Here is a 16,081-nt window from a genome sequence, read left to right as displayed (position 1 = left end):
AAGTCTCTGGGTATTTGCATAGGCCTCCATTTGGATTCTATAAAGGCATATTTGCATGAATTGCTTTGGGGGAGGTGGGTCCTGTACTGCCAATTTAGCACACCTAATTTGCTTACCAGCCGATTACATTATACAGCATCATCCTGAGAGCTTGGAGAATTACTACCATTCAGAGGACAAGGCTGTCAATAACTACTAGCCCAAATGGCTGTGTGTTGTTGTTGCTGCTGCTGCTGCTGCTGCTGCTGCTTGCCTGCCCTGACGTCCCAGGGCAAGTCACAACAACTTAAAATACCACATTTAAAACTTGATGAATATTGTATAGTGAAAGTGCCAAGCACACCTCTCTAGGGGAGGATCTCCACAATTCTGGAGGCAGCAGAACTATCAATAGAACTACCATTGTCTGATCTTCACATCCAAGGAGGTCTTTAGGGAAGGAGGTGGTCTTTGGGGCCAAAGCCATGTAAGGCTTTAAGCACAAATGTGAGCATCTTCAGTTGGGCCTTGGCTAACAATGCAGCTGTTTTAAAATGGAGAACTAAGCGCAAGCCAGACCAGTAACCAGGCTGCTGCATTTGGAACCTGTTGAAGTTAATGTTGGATTCAGGAGGTCAGTTGCTGGGAATCACAGGTGGAGAGAGTGCTGTTGCATTCAGATCCTGCTGGGGGGGGGCTTCCTATGATGGGCATCTGGCTGGCCACAGAGAGAAAAGGATGCTGGACTAGTTAGGCTATGGGCAAAGGTGTATCTTGCCTCAGTTGTTGAAGGCAGTGTGCACTCTCTTTGCTGGGAATTTCAAGTGGGGAGAGCTGTTGTTGCACTCAGGTCCTGCATTCAGGCTTCCCGTAATGAGCATCTGGTTGGCCCCTGAGAGAACACCTAATCCAGCATCCTGTTCTCTCAGGGGTCACCCAGATGCCTATTAAGGGAAGCCCGAATGCAGGATCCAGGCGCAACAACCGCTTTCCTCACTTGCAGTTCCTAGCAACCAGCATTCAGAGAGCACACTGCCTTTAACAATGGAGGCAATTTACAGCTATTGTGACTAGCATAGGAGCCAATTCCTAGGGGTCAAGAGGTCTTTGATATAAAATATTTGATGTGGGCACCACCCTAGACTTGATGGGCATTGCCATTCAAATGGCGTCCGTGCACCACATCATGCAATCGATTATGCAGGGCAGGGCTTACTTGGAAATCCCCCCCCCCAATATTTTATTCAAGATTTATTCAATATTTTATTCAAGATGGCACCCATGGTGACTAGTATCCATTCATAGCCCTGTTCTGTCTCCAGAGCACTGATCAGACCTTCAACAGAGTGCTAATGTTGCACAAAAAGAGCCTTGCTAGATCAGGCCCACTTTAGGGTTGCCATATTTCAAATTCCTGGCACCTGCAAAGTTGTTGCACTTTTTTTTTAGGAAGACCCCAAAATTGTTGAGTTTTTTTGGGGAAAGCCTCCCCCCAAAATAGTGAGGAGCTTTTAAGCTTCTGGAGCTGTTTCCACTGCTTTTTCCATCACATAGAATCATAGAGTTGGAAGAGACCACAAGGGCCATTGAGTCCAACCCCCTGCCAAGCAGGAAACACCATCAGAGCACTCCTGACATATGGTTGTCAAGCCTCTGCTTAAAGACCTCCAAAGAAGGAGACTCCACCACACTCCTTGGCAGCAAATTCCACTGTCGAACAGCTCTTACTGTCAGGAAGTTCTTCCTAATGTTTAGGTGGAATCTTCTTTCTTGTAGTTTGGATCCATTGCTCCGTGTCCGCTTCTCTGGAGCAGCAGAAAACAACCTTTCTCCCTCCTCTATGTGACATCCTTTTATATATTTGAACATGGCTATCATATCACCCCTTAACCTCCTCTTCTCCAGGCTAAACATGCCCAGCTCCCTTAGCCGTTCCTCATAAGGCATCGTTTCCAGGCCTTTGACCATTTTGGTTGCCCTCCTCTGGACACGTTCCAGTTTGTCAGTGTCCTTCTTGAACTGTGGTGCCCAGAACTGGACACAGTACTCCAGGTGAGGTCTGACCAGAGCAGAATACAGTGGCACTATTACTTCCCTTGATCTAGATGCTATACTCCTATTGATGCAGCCCAGAATTGCATTGGCTTTTTTAGCTGCCCCGTCACACTGTTGACTCATGTCAAGTTTGTGGTCAACCAAGACTCCTAGATCCTTTTCACATGTACTGCTCTCAAGCCAGGTGTCACCCATCTTGTATTTGTGCCTCTCATTTTTTTTGCCCAAGTGCAATACTTTACATTTCTCCCTGTTAAAATTCATCTTGTTTGTTTTGGCCCAGTTCTCTAATCTGTCAAGGGCGTTTTGAAGTGTGATCCTGTCCTCTGGGGTGTTAGCCACCCCTCCCAGTTTGGTGTCATCTGCAAATTTGATCAGGATGCTCTTGAGTCCATCATCCAAGTCGTTGATAAAGATGTTGAATAAGACCGGGCCCAAGACAGAACCCTGTGGCACCCCACTAGTCACTCTTCTCCAGGATGAAGAGGAACCATTGATGAGCACCCTTTGGGTTCGGTCAGTCAGCCAGTTACAAATCCACTGAGTGGTAACATAGTCAAGACCGTATTTTACCAGCTTCTTTACAAGAATATCATGGGGCACCTTGTCAAATGCCTTGCTGAAATCAAGGTAGGCTACATCCATTGCGTTCCCTTCATCTACCAGGGTTGTAATTCTGTCAAAAAACGAGATCAGGTTAGTCTGATATGACTTATTTTTCAGAAATCCATGCTGTCTATTGGTGATCACAGCATTCCTTTCTAGGTGCTCACAGGCTGTTTGCTTAATGATCTGCTCCAGAATCTTCCCTGGTATTGATGTCAGACTGACTGGGCGGTAATTATTTGGGTCCTCTCTTTTCCCCTTTCTGAAAATAGGGACAACATTTGCCCTCCTCCAGTCTGCCGGGACTTCGCCTGTTCTCCAGGAATTCTCAAAGATGACTGCCAGTGGTTCTGAGATCACATCTGCCAGTTCTTTTAATACTCTTGGATGCAGTTCATCTGGCCCTGGAGACTTGAATACATCTAGACTAGCCAAGTATTCTTGTACTATCTCCTTAGTTATTCTGGGCTGTGTTTCCTCTGCTGAATCATTTGCTCCAAATTCTTCAGGTCGGGCATTGTTTTCTTTATCGGAGAAGACTGAGGCAAAGAAGGCATTGAGGAGTTCAGCCCCTTCTGTGTCCCCTGTTTGCATTTCACCATCTTCTCCTCTGAGTGACCCCACTGTTTCTTTGTTCTTCCTTTTGCTACGAACATACCCATAAAAGCCTTTTTTGTTGCTTTTAACCTCTCTAGCAAGCCTGAGTTCATTCTGTGCTTTAGCTTTTCTGACTTTGTGTCTACACGTGCTGGCTATTTGTTTGAATTCCTCTTTGATGGTTTTCCCCCCTTTTCCATTTTTTGTACACATCCTTTTTTAATCTTAACTCAGTTAAAAGTTCTTTAGATAGCCACCCTGGCTTCTTTAGGCACCTTCCATGTTTCCGTCTCATTGGTATTGCCTGAAGTTGTGCTTTTACTATCTCCCTCTTAACAAACTCCCAGCCATCATGAACTCCCAGCCATCATGAACTTAACAAACTCCCAGCCATCATGAATATCACGTTGCCATACATCTGGGTTTTCCCTGACATTTTGCTGATTCAGCCAAATTCCCCCCTACATCATTTTTACACCTGAAGACCAGGACATGTCAGGAATTTTACTGACGTATGGCAAGCCTACCCATAGCCTGTCTAGTCCAGGAGCCCCTTTGGCCTGATCTGCTTGCATGGCTCTTCTTGCATTCTTAGGACTTCTGCACTTCTGGCAGCTATCTAGGATGGGCTATGGATTGGACAAAGGGAGGCCCACAGCCTGCCCCCAGGGTCCTTCCACAGAGCAGCAGGTAAAAAGGTTTTTCTGTACAAGAGCCCTGAGAGAAATATGAATTTTATCAGGCTGTCATTCCTCTGGAGAGGCCATGTGGGAGGAGGGGCATTGTTCAAGCACAGAATGCATGGGGGGGGAGCACCCCTATGGAGCCTGCAACTTCATTGAGGATTCACAAAGCATCGCAAGCTGGCTCAGGTTTTCTGATCGCAGCTGTTTCTTCTCCCCATCGTTAGCTTCATTGCTGGGGACTGGATAAAGGGCTGTACTTTTGGCATTAAGGAGAGGCGTTTGGGGGGGAATCACTGTGATTTCATCGGCAGCGCCCTGTTGAGACAAAGCCTGCTGGAACCACGGGGGGGGGGGGGAGAGAATGAAATAAAATAAACCTCCCGCTCCTGAGTCATTGTTAACTTGGAGGGCTGATTCATCCCGTAACTGGGACAACCACCTCTTCTGCTGGGGAAAATAGAAAAGAAGAGAAAAAGAGATGACGTGTGGCAGCCAGTAGTCTCATGCTGAGCACCCACAGCTCCCATTGATGGCACGGAAGGAGAGACAAGCAGTCTCCAAATCTAGGAGGCATCCAACACTTTCTCAAACACTTTCACCTGACAGGAGCTTCATTGCGAAGCGGGCTTAATTTGGTGGGAGAAGAGGGCGCGTTGGTGTCAGGCCGGGGATACTGGTGTTCTGGCAGAAATGAAATCAGGAGCAGAATTCACTGATTTACACTTGCTGTTCTTCTTTTCATTATAAAAGCAACTACACCTTTGTATATGTGTTTCCTTTGGACAGTGACTAAGGTCACATCCACTCTGTGCATTTAAACCAATGTAATACCACTTCAAAAAGCTGTGGCTCCCCCCAAAATAATTAAGGAGCTGTCATTTGCTTAGAGTTGTTAGGTGGCTATTCTCCCTTGTCCCCTTCCCGAGATACATTCCCACAGTGCTCTGGGGAAAGGGATTGATTGTTAAACTTATCTGGAAACTGTAGCTCTGGGAGGGTAATACCACACCCTTAGCAAACTACAGCTCCCAGAATTCTTTGGCTGTTTAAAGTGGTATCATAGTGCTTCAAAGTAACGGTATGAAGCTGCCTTTGGAGTAGGACAGTGTCTTATCTTCTAGCAAAGCCTGTTTATTTATTTATTTATTTCAGTGACATAGCAGAAGTTCCTGGTGGAAGGGACAAACAACTGGGTTGCAACCAGGCTCTGTACTTAGGAACCAGCCTGGCAAATGAGTCCTTGGTGGACGGGGTGGTTAGGTGTCTGATGCAGCAACTGGGAATTCTCCTTTGCTGAGATCAGGAAAGCAAGGGTAGCTTGCAAACAAGTTGTGCTGAAAGAGCCTTGGAGCATTCCCTAAATGGCAATGTCTTCCAAAGCAGCTTAGAATTTCAGGTAAAATAAGGGAGATGCAAATCTCCAAAGGTAATTATTTTTAATTTCAGCTGATTAACTGCACTCCAAAGAGCTGGCAAGAGCCAAAGCACAGACCAGCCTAGGGAAAAGCTTAAAAAGACCTAGCCATTCTGCAGATAAATGCCTCATTTCTTTGCCCTGCCAAAAGCAAAATAATAATAAAATACATTTTTCTATCTTATTTTGATGCACAGTTCAATTTATGAACATAGCTTGTAAGAGAAAGGAGCAAAATCTGGAGCTAAGACATTTTCTAACTTCAGTGCACCCCTGCACGGATTCTGGTAATTTTTCAGAGGGTTACTGCGAGTGGTTCAGCTTTGCTTATAAACTTTCAGTGTTCTTTCCAATGTTAGTCCTGCTCAGAAGAGACCTACTATAGTTAACATAGGTGGCTAACTTGGGTTCATTCATTCCAACAGGTCTACTTCAAGTAGCACTAGCATTGCATACCATAGTGTACTTACACCCAGAAGATGTATTCTAAGGGGTGTATGTGCCCTCAACATTTCTCCCTTTGGCCCTGGGAACTGTCTCAAGGCCATGCCCCTCCCTGCCCCCATTTGTTTTTGGTTTTTTTTTCATGGCTGGAATGTACCCTTGAACACTGATCATTTCTCTTGTTTGCCTGTATATAAGAATAGAGAAGGGCATGTGAGTGTGTGTATAAAGCAGCCCAGTACATAATTGTAAAAATTACACACATTGCTGTGCCCATGTCTGCCTATGGCTATGCCCACCACTGTCATGGGACTCTCAGAATGTTGCCTATAAGGGAATGTTGCCCTTGGGCAGAGTAGGGTAAATAGTATTGTTGCATGCCACACCAATCTCCAGGTGTTCTGGGTGCTTACACAGGTTTGTGTTTCCTTCGTGAATGAGGCTCAGCAGAGACTGTAGTGCCTTTAGGATATATTGCTTATATAAAAAGGTAAAGGGACCCCTGACCATTAGATCCAGTCGTGTCCGACTCTGGGGTTGCGGCGCTCATCTCGCTTTATTGGCCGAGGGAGCCAGCATACAGCTTCCGGGTCATGTGGCCAGCATGACTAAGCCGTTTCTGGCACATCAGAACAGCTTGGCAGGAGCAGGGACTGAACAACGGGAGCTCACCCCGTCACGGGGATTCAAACCGCCGACCTTCTGATTGGCAAGTCCTAGGCTCTGTGGTTTAACCCACAGCGTCACCCACGTCCCAATTGCTTATATACCCCTATATATAATCTGAGTTTATGGTGGATAACAGCCCAGAAGGTCTTGCTTTTCCCATAGGCACAAGCAGGAATCAAGCATGGCTCTCCCTCTCTGGCTTCTGCCTGCTTTTAACTTCCTGCTCTCTCACACACTCAGCTCTGGCTATTGTCTTTCTCACTGCCATCCAGGTGAGGGGAGGGAGCCCGCCCGCCCACACCCAAGTGTCTTCTGGCACAGAGCAGCTTCCTTTGTCAGACTAATGACCATGCTTAAGTGGTAACAATGGCCGTTGTCTGACTAATTCAACAAATGAATCCTCAGTTAGATTTTTAACCTTTGCTGGATTCAGGAACACAGGAATTACAAGGGACTCAGGCATCATGCAAACTAACCTTCCAAACTCACAGCAATATTCTAACTGGGGACTGACTTCCTGTTATGCAGGTTGTGGGTGCAGCAAGAGGAGGAGGAAGCAAGCTAGCACCGCCAGGCAACTGAACATACCATACCATGCAGCATAGGAATCTCTTTATAGCCACCTACATCAGGTGTTTATGGGCCCTGGAACTGCGCAGTAGAAGGAGGAGGCCAGTGCTCTGGATGTGGGCTTTCTGGGTGTGTCTGGTTGTCCCACTACAGAAAACAGGACACTGAGATAATGGGACCCTTGATGGGATCTAGAAGAGCTCTTTTCATGACAGGAAGCAAGAGCAGGTGAGATAGACCTGAGAGCAGCATGTTCAGATGTCTTTAGACAAGATGGAAACTCCTTTGGAAATATCTTTGTGCCTTTCAAACATCTTCCAAGAAGCACCCCTGGGGAATCAGGCTCTTAGGCTAGCATTGTTTTTTAAACTTTTTTTTTTTTAGATTTTTGAGTATTGTACAGTGGGAAAACTTCACAGGAAGATCAGAGAATTATGGCACAAAAATGGTAGTTAAGAGGGGAATTCTTTTGCTGCAATTCTACACGCATGTACAAAATCCTTTCATGTAGGACAGTTTCTGGACTTCTTGCTTAACAGAAGAAGCTGGCATTGTCTTGATAAGCTTATGGACTTCACAATCTCAATTTTATTTCTACCACACCATTGAGCATACTAGGCCTTTCACTCATTAGGCTAACTCTTCCCCATTCCTGTCTCTGCCTGGGATATGTGGGGTGTGTGTGCGTGTGTGTGTGTGTGTGTTTCATTATTGAGTCATACATGGGATGCATCTCTGGCTTCTGCTGAAATATTTTCCCCTCTCCTGCTGCAGAAATAATTCTCATTTGCTTCACAAACAATAACCCCACACTCTGTTTCTTCACCATCAAAATGACAATGCACTGTCTACTAACTTTCGTTTTTTAAAAAAACAACAATATTTTTATTGATTTTCCATTTTTAACAATTTTATAACATCATAACACTTTTTATAAAATCTTTTGCTCTGCCGAGCTTTCAACTCCACCCATCTTCTGGTTTTCTTATAACACATTATTATCTCCACACATTTATAACATCTCAGTTCTATATATATCTTAACTTATTAACCAACCTTAATCACAAATAGAATCTTTCTTCTTTTAAACGCTATGGCTTTTATCTCAGTCCTGCTAGTGTCTCTATATGTGTACAATTCCTGCTGGTACAATGATTCTCAATGTATTGTATAAATTTACTCCACTGTCTCTGGAACGCTTGGTCGCTCTGGTTTTGAATTTTCCTGGTCAGCTTTGCCAGTTCCGCATAGTCCATCATCATCATCTGCCATTCTTCAACTGTTGGTAACTCCTGCTGTTTTCATTTTTGGCCTGTTAAGGTTCTAGCTGCCGTTGTGGCATATATAAACAGTTTTTGATCTACTTTTGATATTTCCACTCCTATCATTCCTAGCAAGAACGCTTCTGTTTTTTTTGGGAAGGTGTACCTAAACATTTTTTTTAATTCATTGTAAATACTTTCCCAAAATACTTTAACTTTATCACAGGTCCACCACATATGATAAAAATCTCCTTCTTTAACATTACATTTCCAACAATTCTTATTTCTCATTTTTGCTAATTTAGTTGGTGTCAAGTACCATCTATACATCATTTTAATTATATTTTCTTTCAATGCCATGCATGCGCTGAATTTCATTCCGACATTCCATAATTTTGACCAGTTTTCAAATGGAATATTGTGCCCAATATCTTTTGCCTATTTTATCATTACTTCCTTAATCTCTTCCTCTTTTGTATACCATTCCAAAAGTAAATCATACATTTTCGATAATATTTTTGTTTTACCTTCCAACAGATCAATTTTTAGCTTCAATCTAAAGTCTCAGAGCCATTCTTACTTTTATCTTTTTTAAATATATCATTTATTTGATGATATTGCAACCAACCTGTTAACTTATCACTCGTTTCATCATATGGCTTCATTTTTAACTCATTATCCATTTCTGTTAGCAACTCCCCATATGTAGGCCAATTACCTTTTATGTTTAATCTTTTAACTGATATTGCTTCTACTGGTGATATCCAACATGGTGTTTTTCGCTCTAATAGATCTTTGTATCTTGTCCATACCTCATAAAGTGGTTTTCTTATAGCGTAGTTCAAAAAACCTCTATGAACTTTAACTTTGTCATACTGTAGATATGCATGCCACCCAAATCTGTTGCCACAACCTTCTAAATCCAATACATCTGTATTTTCTAATTTCATCCAATCCCTTAGCCAGGTCAGGCAGGACACTTCATAGTATATCTTTAAGTCTGGCAATAAGAATCCACCCCTTTCTTTTTTATCCTGTCTGCTAACTTTCAGCTGTCCACATTACCACCACCTCCCTGACAAAATGTGAGTCACTTTAGGCAAAAAAAGTGGTAGGGGGGAAAATGCCTAGTGGACCGGCATGCTCAGCTTGGGCAGTCTAGAAACCTCATTGCTTGTTTTATTTTTTTCTGCCATTCTGGTTCATGGAGTGTCACTTTGGTGCCTGTTGACCTGCCGTGTCTTTGTGTCTTGTTGCAGTCAGTGTGATCAACGCCCTCAGAACAATTGCCTTGCCATGTAACAATGGGGTGACAAAACAGCCCATTCCTGCTGCTTGCAGGAGCTCCTCTCATTTCCTAAATAGTTTATCACCTTTGCCTTTTGTGGATAAGTGTCCCCCCACCACACACACAAACCCCAAACTAAAGATTCTCAAACTGCCCATATGGGAACATAGGTGCCAACTCCTAGTAGCTGTGGTCACTCTGCCCCCCCGTACAATATTTGAGAGGCCAGGGACCCCAAAGTGAATAGGCATTGCCATTCAAATGGGATGTGTAGACCACACCATGTGATTGATTAGCAGGGCTTACCTGCCCCCCCATATTTTATTCAAGTTGGCACCCCTGTATGGGAGTGTTTGGGCTGTTTATTCAAAATAGTCCTTCGGGATTCAGTTTTCTTCCAAAGCAAGGCAGCCTGTAGGGGCTCGAGTGCTTGATTTGATTTGGGAGGAGGTCTGAGGGTGGCAAGTTTAGTAGACTGGTATTTGCTGCAATCCTGAGACATATGGGGAATTTTTGACCAGGGATCCCAACCAGCACATCCCGCAGTGGACCATATTGCAGGGTTCCTATAAGCACTCTCTCTCTCTCTCTCTCTCTCTCTCTCTCTCAGCATAGCCTGCCAGCTTGCAACTATAACAGTGAACTGCAGGGGTGGTTGCATACCATATCGGTCTAACATTCAACACAGGGACTTTCTGCCAGTATGGATTCCATAATCTTGTACTTAGAGGTATACTCTGACTGAACATGGAGGGTCCTTTTAGCTATCATGGCATAGTGGAGGAGTTTGTGTGGGTGGAATGAAAGAAAGGTATTATGGGCGTGGCATGGCGGGTACGAGGGAGGGACTTGTAGACCCCCACTTTCTCAGGGCACAGGAGAGCTGACTTATCCCACTGGTGCATCTGCCTCAGTATTGGCAACATTTAAATCGCTCCTCACTAGCCAAATCCAGCACTTGGGCCTCATCCACACTTCTGCTTGTACCATGTTTTCTAGGCATGAGTCCACTGTTTACCTCGGAATCACAACAAACATCAACTGAGTTTACTGTGGACTGACATTTGTTCTGATTCAATTGTAAAAAGTGGGATTTCCTGGAAAAAGGGGGGGGGGGTCAAATGAAAAGCCCATTGGACCTCTTCATAGAAAGTATAGAACTAGTGGAACAAAACAGGGACCAAACAGTTACAAGCAAAAGCCTGGCGCTCCACTGACCTGCCTGCAGCCTGGCTGCACTTTTAAATGTTCAAAAATCAAGAATACTTAAATAAGGTTTTGCAAAGAAGGGAAGACCCAAGTTAGAGCAGCAACTCCCATCTCTGATGCTATCTGTTGTGATTCACTCTCAGCCGCAACCTCAGGTAACACCTACACACCAGGGATACATTACAACATTTTGTTGCAGGGGCCCTGCTTGCTCTGAACTAATTGCCAGAGTTCTGCCACATATTAAACCCAAAATGAATTGAAAAGTCATTAGGCTGGATATTAGTGAAAGGAAGGGGAGGCTTACGGTCCAGGGAGGATGAAACAGAAGCTAAGAATTCACAGCTAGCAGAGGCAATGTATGCATAATTCATGCTTTTATTACAAGAGACGTTAATATTTGTTCCTTTAATTTACTGAGTTCAGCCTGTTCTACTGAGTTAAGTACAGGGCATTGTACTGAAGGTCAGGTGAGATGCTGGCATTTGATACCCTGGCATTAAAACTTCTCTTCCACTATTGTACCGAGGGTGGTTTTTTTGGAGCATATTGACCTGTGAGAAGTACCAGTTAAAGTCTGGGAAGTTAGCTTCCCCATGGCCACACCCTGATATCTGTCTCTTGCAATGACAAAGGGGGCTTCAAGGCTGACATGACAGCAAAGATTGAAAGTCCTGAGTTTAGGGAGTGGGTTGGGAAGTCTGATCCAGGCAGTGCTCAGCCTATCTTCCTATATGCATAAAAAGGTGTCATCATGCTCTGCAGTTTGTGTGGGCCCAATAGACAGCCATGCCAACTGTAGCATGAGCAATAGCCAAATGGCCCAAGCAAATTGTTTAATGAAGGGAAGGGGAAGCGCTGTGAAGCACCTTCCCCTTTCCATTAAGCACACCTGCAGCGAAGTTTAATGCAAGGGGCAGGCCCTTCCCACAGCTGTTTAGCAAACTGCTCTTAGAAGTGCTTCACCCTCTTTCAAAATGGGGTGGTTGGGGTGATAGACAAGGGGGTTGAGGAAGGAGGGGAGGGGTTTTGCGAGACAGGTAAGTGAGTGAGTGACTGGGTGCAATGGACTGGTTGGATGCAGAGGAATTGTGGGAGGCACCAGTTGAGAAACCCCCAAGGGAAGAAGGTTCAGAACCCCCAAGGGATTTGTAGTGGGGTGTTGGTAAGTGGTCAACAGGAGAAGAGGGAGAAGACTGGGAGGAGGAGGTATTAGAAGCCAAAGAGGTAACAGGGTTTGGTGAGCAGGGAGAGTCTGTGGCAGAGTGAAGTCCAGAATCAGAGGCAGAAGCTGAAGCAGGAGAGCAGGAGGTCCAAAGGCAGGGATGAGTCAGGCTGGTACAGAGTTATGGGTATCTCCCCCTCCTGCTGCAAAAAGATCCCCTCCCCACTTGTCTCCCAAAACCAGAAGAGGCATGAAAAGGGTGGAGGAGAGGTTGGCGGCATGCAGGCTTGATCTCTGATTGCTTGAAAAAGGCCCTGGAGAGGAGAGGACTTAGACAGCTGTGAGATGGAAGGGACCTTTAGCAACTGCTTCATGGGGACAAGACCTCTTGGTGATGATTGCTGTGCTCATTAGACGCAACCCTCCTATGTTGATTGTGGTTTTGCTAATAAAGAGTTAACTCCAACTTACAAGGTGTGATTTACTGCTGGCTTCCTCTTGTGAGTGGGTGGGGAGTGAGAGATAAAGGGAGGGTGTTTGGTTAGGTGTGGGAGAAGGGCAAAGGGATAAACATGATTGATGAGCAGAGCAAGCAGGGGTGGTGGCCCCTAGTACAAAAAATATTGTTATGAGTTGTGAGTTGCAAGCAGAGTTGCATTTGGGATAGCAGTTGTGGGATAATGTGAGCTAGAGAAAATAGTTGCTGTCTGTAAAACACAGCAAGCTGAAGGGAGGCCGAGCCATGGCTAGTGTGTTTTTGCATACATTGGCTGCTGTGTTTATGTGAGAAGCAAGACCCTCTTGGGGTGTGAATGTTGTGAACTCCGCCATCATAGGCTCTGGTTGTTTATACATGTATCGGTAAATCATATATAAAAAAGACACAATCTCTGCTGTGCCTCATTTCCAAAGGAAACATGAACCCCTTATAGGTGCATGGACCCTTGGAATCTCACACCACTCAGAGATTGGTGTGGCAGATAGCAATGTACAATTTTGTTCAGTGTGGTGTAGTGGTGAGTGTCCAACTAGGACCTGGGAAACCAGGGTTTGAATCCCCACACAGTCATGAAGCTCACTAGGTGACCTCTCTGCCTAACCTACCTCACAGGGTTGTTGTGGGGATTAAATGAGAAGCGGGAGAACCACATGCACTACCTTGAGCTCCTTGGAGGGAAAAAATGCTGGGATATAAACACAATGAATGAATAAATAATAAATAATATACCACAAGGTAAAGAATTGCTGTTCAGAAAGATGAATTTCATAAGGTTCGAATGCAGATTGTGCACTATGCATGAGAACTTAGTCGACACGTGCGGAATATATGCATTTTCTATATTTCTTAAAATGCACTCTTTGTGAATTTTCTTAGTGCAGAATAGGTGATGGGAAGTGCTTTGTTGTTGTTTTTACAAAGAAAAAAACCCCTCAGCAATCACCACCTTGAGTCTTAATTCTCGTTCCATCTTTCACATGGACTGCAAGCAATACAGAAGGCGACAGGCACAAACTGTGTGGGAGATCACGAACATTCAGCATCCTGGTACCTGGTATGTGAAGAGAGCGAGCTGTCACCCACATAAAATGCTCTGAAAGCTATTTAGCGTGCTGGATTTTGAACAGGGGAAACACTGCTGTGTGGGTTTCTCTCCCCCCCCCCTCCCGTTAATGGGAAATGTTTCCATTCCTGTTTTGTCTTCAAAAAGCTCTTTCATTTATCTGCTCCCCCTCCCGTCTTTTTACTCTCTTTCTCCAGTAAACGTGGCTGTTTCACTTTCACAGCCCTCACAAGAATATATCTGGCAGGTCTGAACAGCAGCTCTGTAATTGAGCCTTAATAAACCCTCATCAATGTATTTCAGTTCCCTTGGAGTTTTTACTACTTCAATAGATCCCCTTCTGCTCTGACGGCATTGTCCTGCAACTTTCAGCTGGAGCTAATAATGACTTCTCTACCTGGCTTCCTCCTTCTTAGTAAGTGTCTGGCTGTGCCAGGTTTGGGAAGAATTATTATTCTTTCCTTCCACTGCATACCTGGAAATAGGGGGGTGGGGTTAATTGTTTATAGTTGCTGCTCAGAGGCTGCTATTGATTAGGGCTCTGGCTTTCTGCAGCCAGGCCACCCCTCTGGCTGTAATTATGTGTTTGCTTCTGACTGCGGACAAGTGAAACGACATAGAGAGGGTGATGGATTGGGAGAGAACTGAATGAGCATCTTTTGTGTAGCATTGTGGGCTACCTGGGCCAGTTACACATACACAGGTTGCAGCAAGTGCTTTGAAAGCAACTTCCTTGCCCATCTCTGGAAGGGCTGAGCTCTTTTTTAAACACAGCACTACAGCTGAACTCTTCCTTTTGAACACAGCAATGGCCAAAAGCAGGATGAATTAAACCATGGCTAAAATTGTGTCACCTGTGTCTGCAACTAAAGTCTCTCTGGCCACAATGTCCACAGCTGAAGGCAGTAATGCTTCTGAATACCAGTTGCTGGAAACCACAGGAAAGGAGAATGCTCTAGTGCTCTGGTCCTGTCTGGGGCCTTTCCTGAGGCATCTGGTTGGCCACTCTGAAAACATGCTGCTGGGCTAGATGAGCCATATGACAGAAGGAGATCCCCCCCATACCCTCTTTCACCATACCATGTATAATTTATATAGCATATAATCCAATCATGTGTCCCTCTGACCCATCTTTAGAGGGGGGAAACCTTTTAGTTTAGGGGGGTAATGGTTGTTGTGTCTTTTAAGGAAATAACATGCAATACACCCAAAGTCTAGTTTTTCTTTCTTTTCTTGGTTTGCTTATTTTGCATGACTTCCAACACAGCTCTCTCAAATTAGACTTACAGTTGAAGTATATTAGCCAAAATTCAGTCCCCAGGACAGCATGTGTCTGGACCCCTTGCTTTTATTTATAGTTCTGCTTCATGCCAAGATGTGTTTAATGGCCCTGAACAGTTCCATTTAGGGCAGTGGCCTATTTTTGGCCTTCCTTTTCAAAATTGGCTTGGGAGATCTGCCTGCCATAGGTAGAATTCCAGAGGGGTGGCAGGCATGTTCAGTCTGCTGCTGTAGAAACAGCAGAAGGTCTTGGAAGACCAGTGGGTTCATTTTGGTGGAAGGTTTCCTGGGCCAGATAGAGGTCTTGACATGAGTAAAACCAGAGAGGTCCTCTTCAAATCACGCATGGCTCCTCGGCTAACCTGCAGAAGTTGTGTGCTGAACATAGCTCCTCAGCCAAGGATGGAGACCCATCAGAAGCATGATAGACCTTTTGATCACTGCCTTCCTAGGACTGCAAAAAGGAGGAGGTGGGATCGTTGAGTATCAGCTGGGAGATGTGGCTTGCGGGCTGCATCCGGCTTGGTAGGATGGAATGCTCATGTGTGATCCAGCCCTGGCTCTGCTCTGATTGCTGCAAAAATGAGGGTGCCTCTGTCTTTCCTTTGCAGAATGCTGACCTTGAGTATGAGTTGGATGTTCTTTCAAAGATCCCGTTGCCTCTTGCCCATTGGTCCTCTCAAGCCACGGAGTCCTGCCTTCACGGTATCCCGGAAGAACTCCGCTGTGGCTTCTACAAGCTTTCATCCACTATGGAAGGCCAAGTACCTTGGAGGCCCTGGTGCCATGAGATCCAGTTATTGTCTTGGACCTTATTTCCAATGAAAAAGGGATTAACACTGAGGGGCTCTTAAGGAGAGGGGGCAATTACTGGCATGAATGATGAGTGCCACTAATGGGGCTGGGGTTCTTGTTGGCCTTACAACAGTGTCAGTCTCACTAGACTTTAGCCCACACAGTGGCCTGATGTCCGGGCCACTGAGCCACAATTTGACTCTGAATCAGACTTCACCAACGTCCGATCCTCTGAATGTCTCTGAGGGGGCAGCAGCCCCTCGGAAGTCCATCGGGGACAAGAACTGGCCTGCCCTCCTCATCCTGATCATTATCCTACTGACTATTGGAGGGAACATTCTGGTCATCATGGCAGTCTCCTTGGAGAAGAAGCTCCAAAATGCCACCAACTACTTCCTGATGTCCTTGGCAGTGGCAGACATGTTGGTGGGCATCCTTGTCATGCCAGTTTCCCTCATCACCATTCTTTACGGTAAGTCACTGCCTTTGTTCAAGTTGA

The 16,081-nt window shown here is 45.1% G+C and overlaps 1 protein-coding gene across 14 annotated transcripts in view; it reads left to right on the top strand.

The window, feature by feature from the left end:
• Positions 1–16,081, top strand: part of LOC310754025 (5-hydroxytryptamine receptor 2A-like) — a 249,338-nt gene that overhangs the window by 201,203 nt on the left and 32,054 nt on the right. For 2 of the 14 annotated variants that reach the window (XM_083595441.1, XM_083595440.1), the window contains 2 exons: positions 13,810–13,921; positions 15,399–16,054. In XM_083595441.1, coding sequence (XP_083451567.1) covers positions 15,667–16,054 — 388 coding nt within the window. In that variant the 5' untranslated portion in view covers positions 13,810–13,921; positions 15,399–15,666. Of the gene's footprint in view, positions 1–13,319; positions 13,922–15,398; positions 16,055–16,081 lie in introns of all 14 variants that reach the window. The other 12 variants (XM_083595442.1, XM_083595452.1, XM_083595449.1 and 9 more) reach the window with 8 other exon arrangements.

This window comes from Podarcis filfolensis (assembly GCF_964270895.1).
Source record: "Podarcis filfolensis genome assembly, chromosome: Z".
Taxonomy (NCBI): domain Eukaryota; kingdom Metazoa; phylum Chordata; class Lepidosauria; order Squamata; family Lacertidae; genus Podarcis; species Podarcis filfolensis.
Note: the sequence above shows the minus strand (reverse complement) of the source record. Positions and strands in the feature narration are given on the sequence as shown.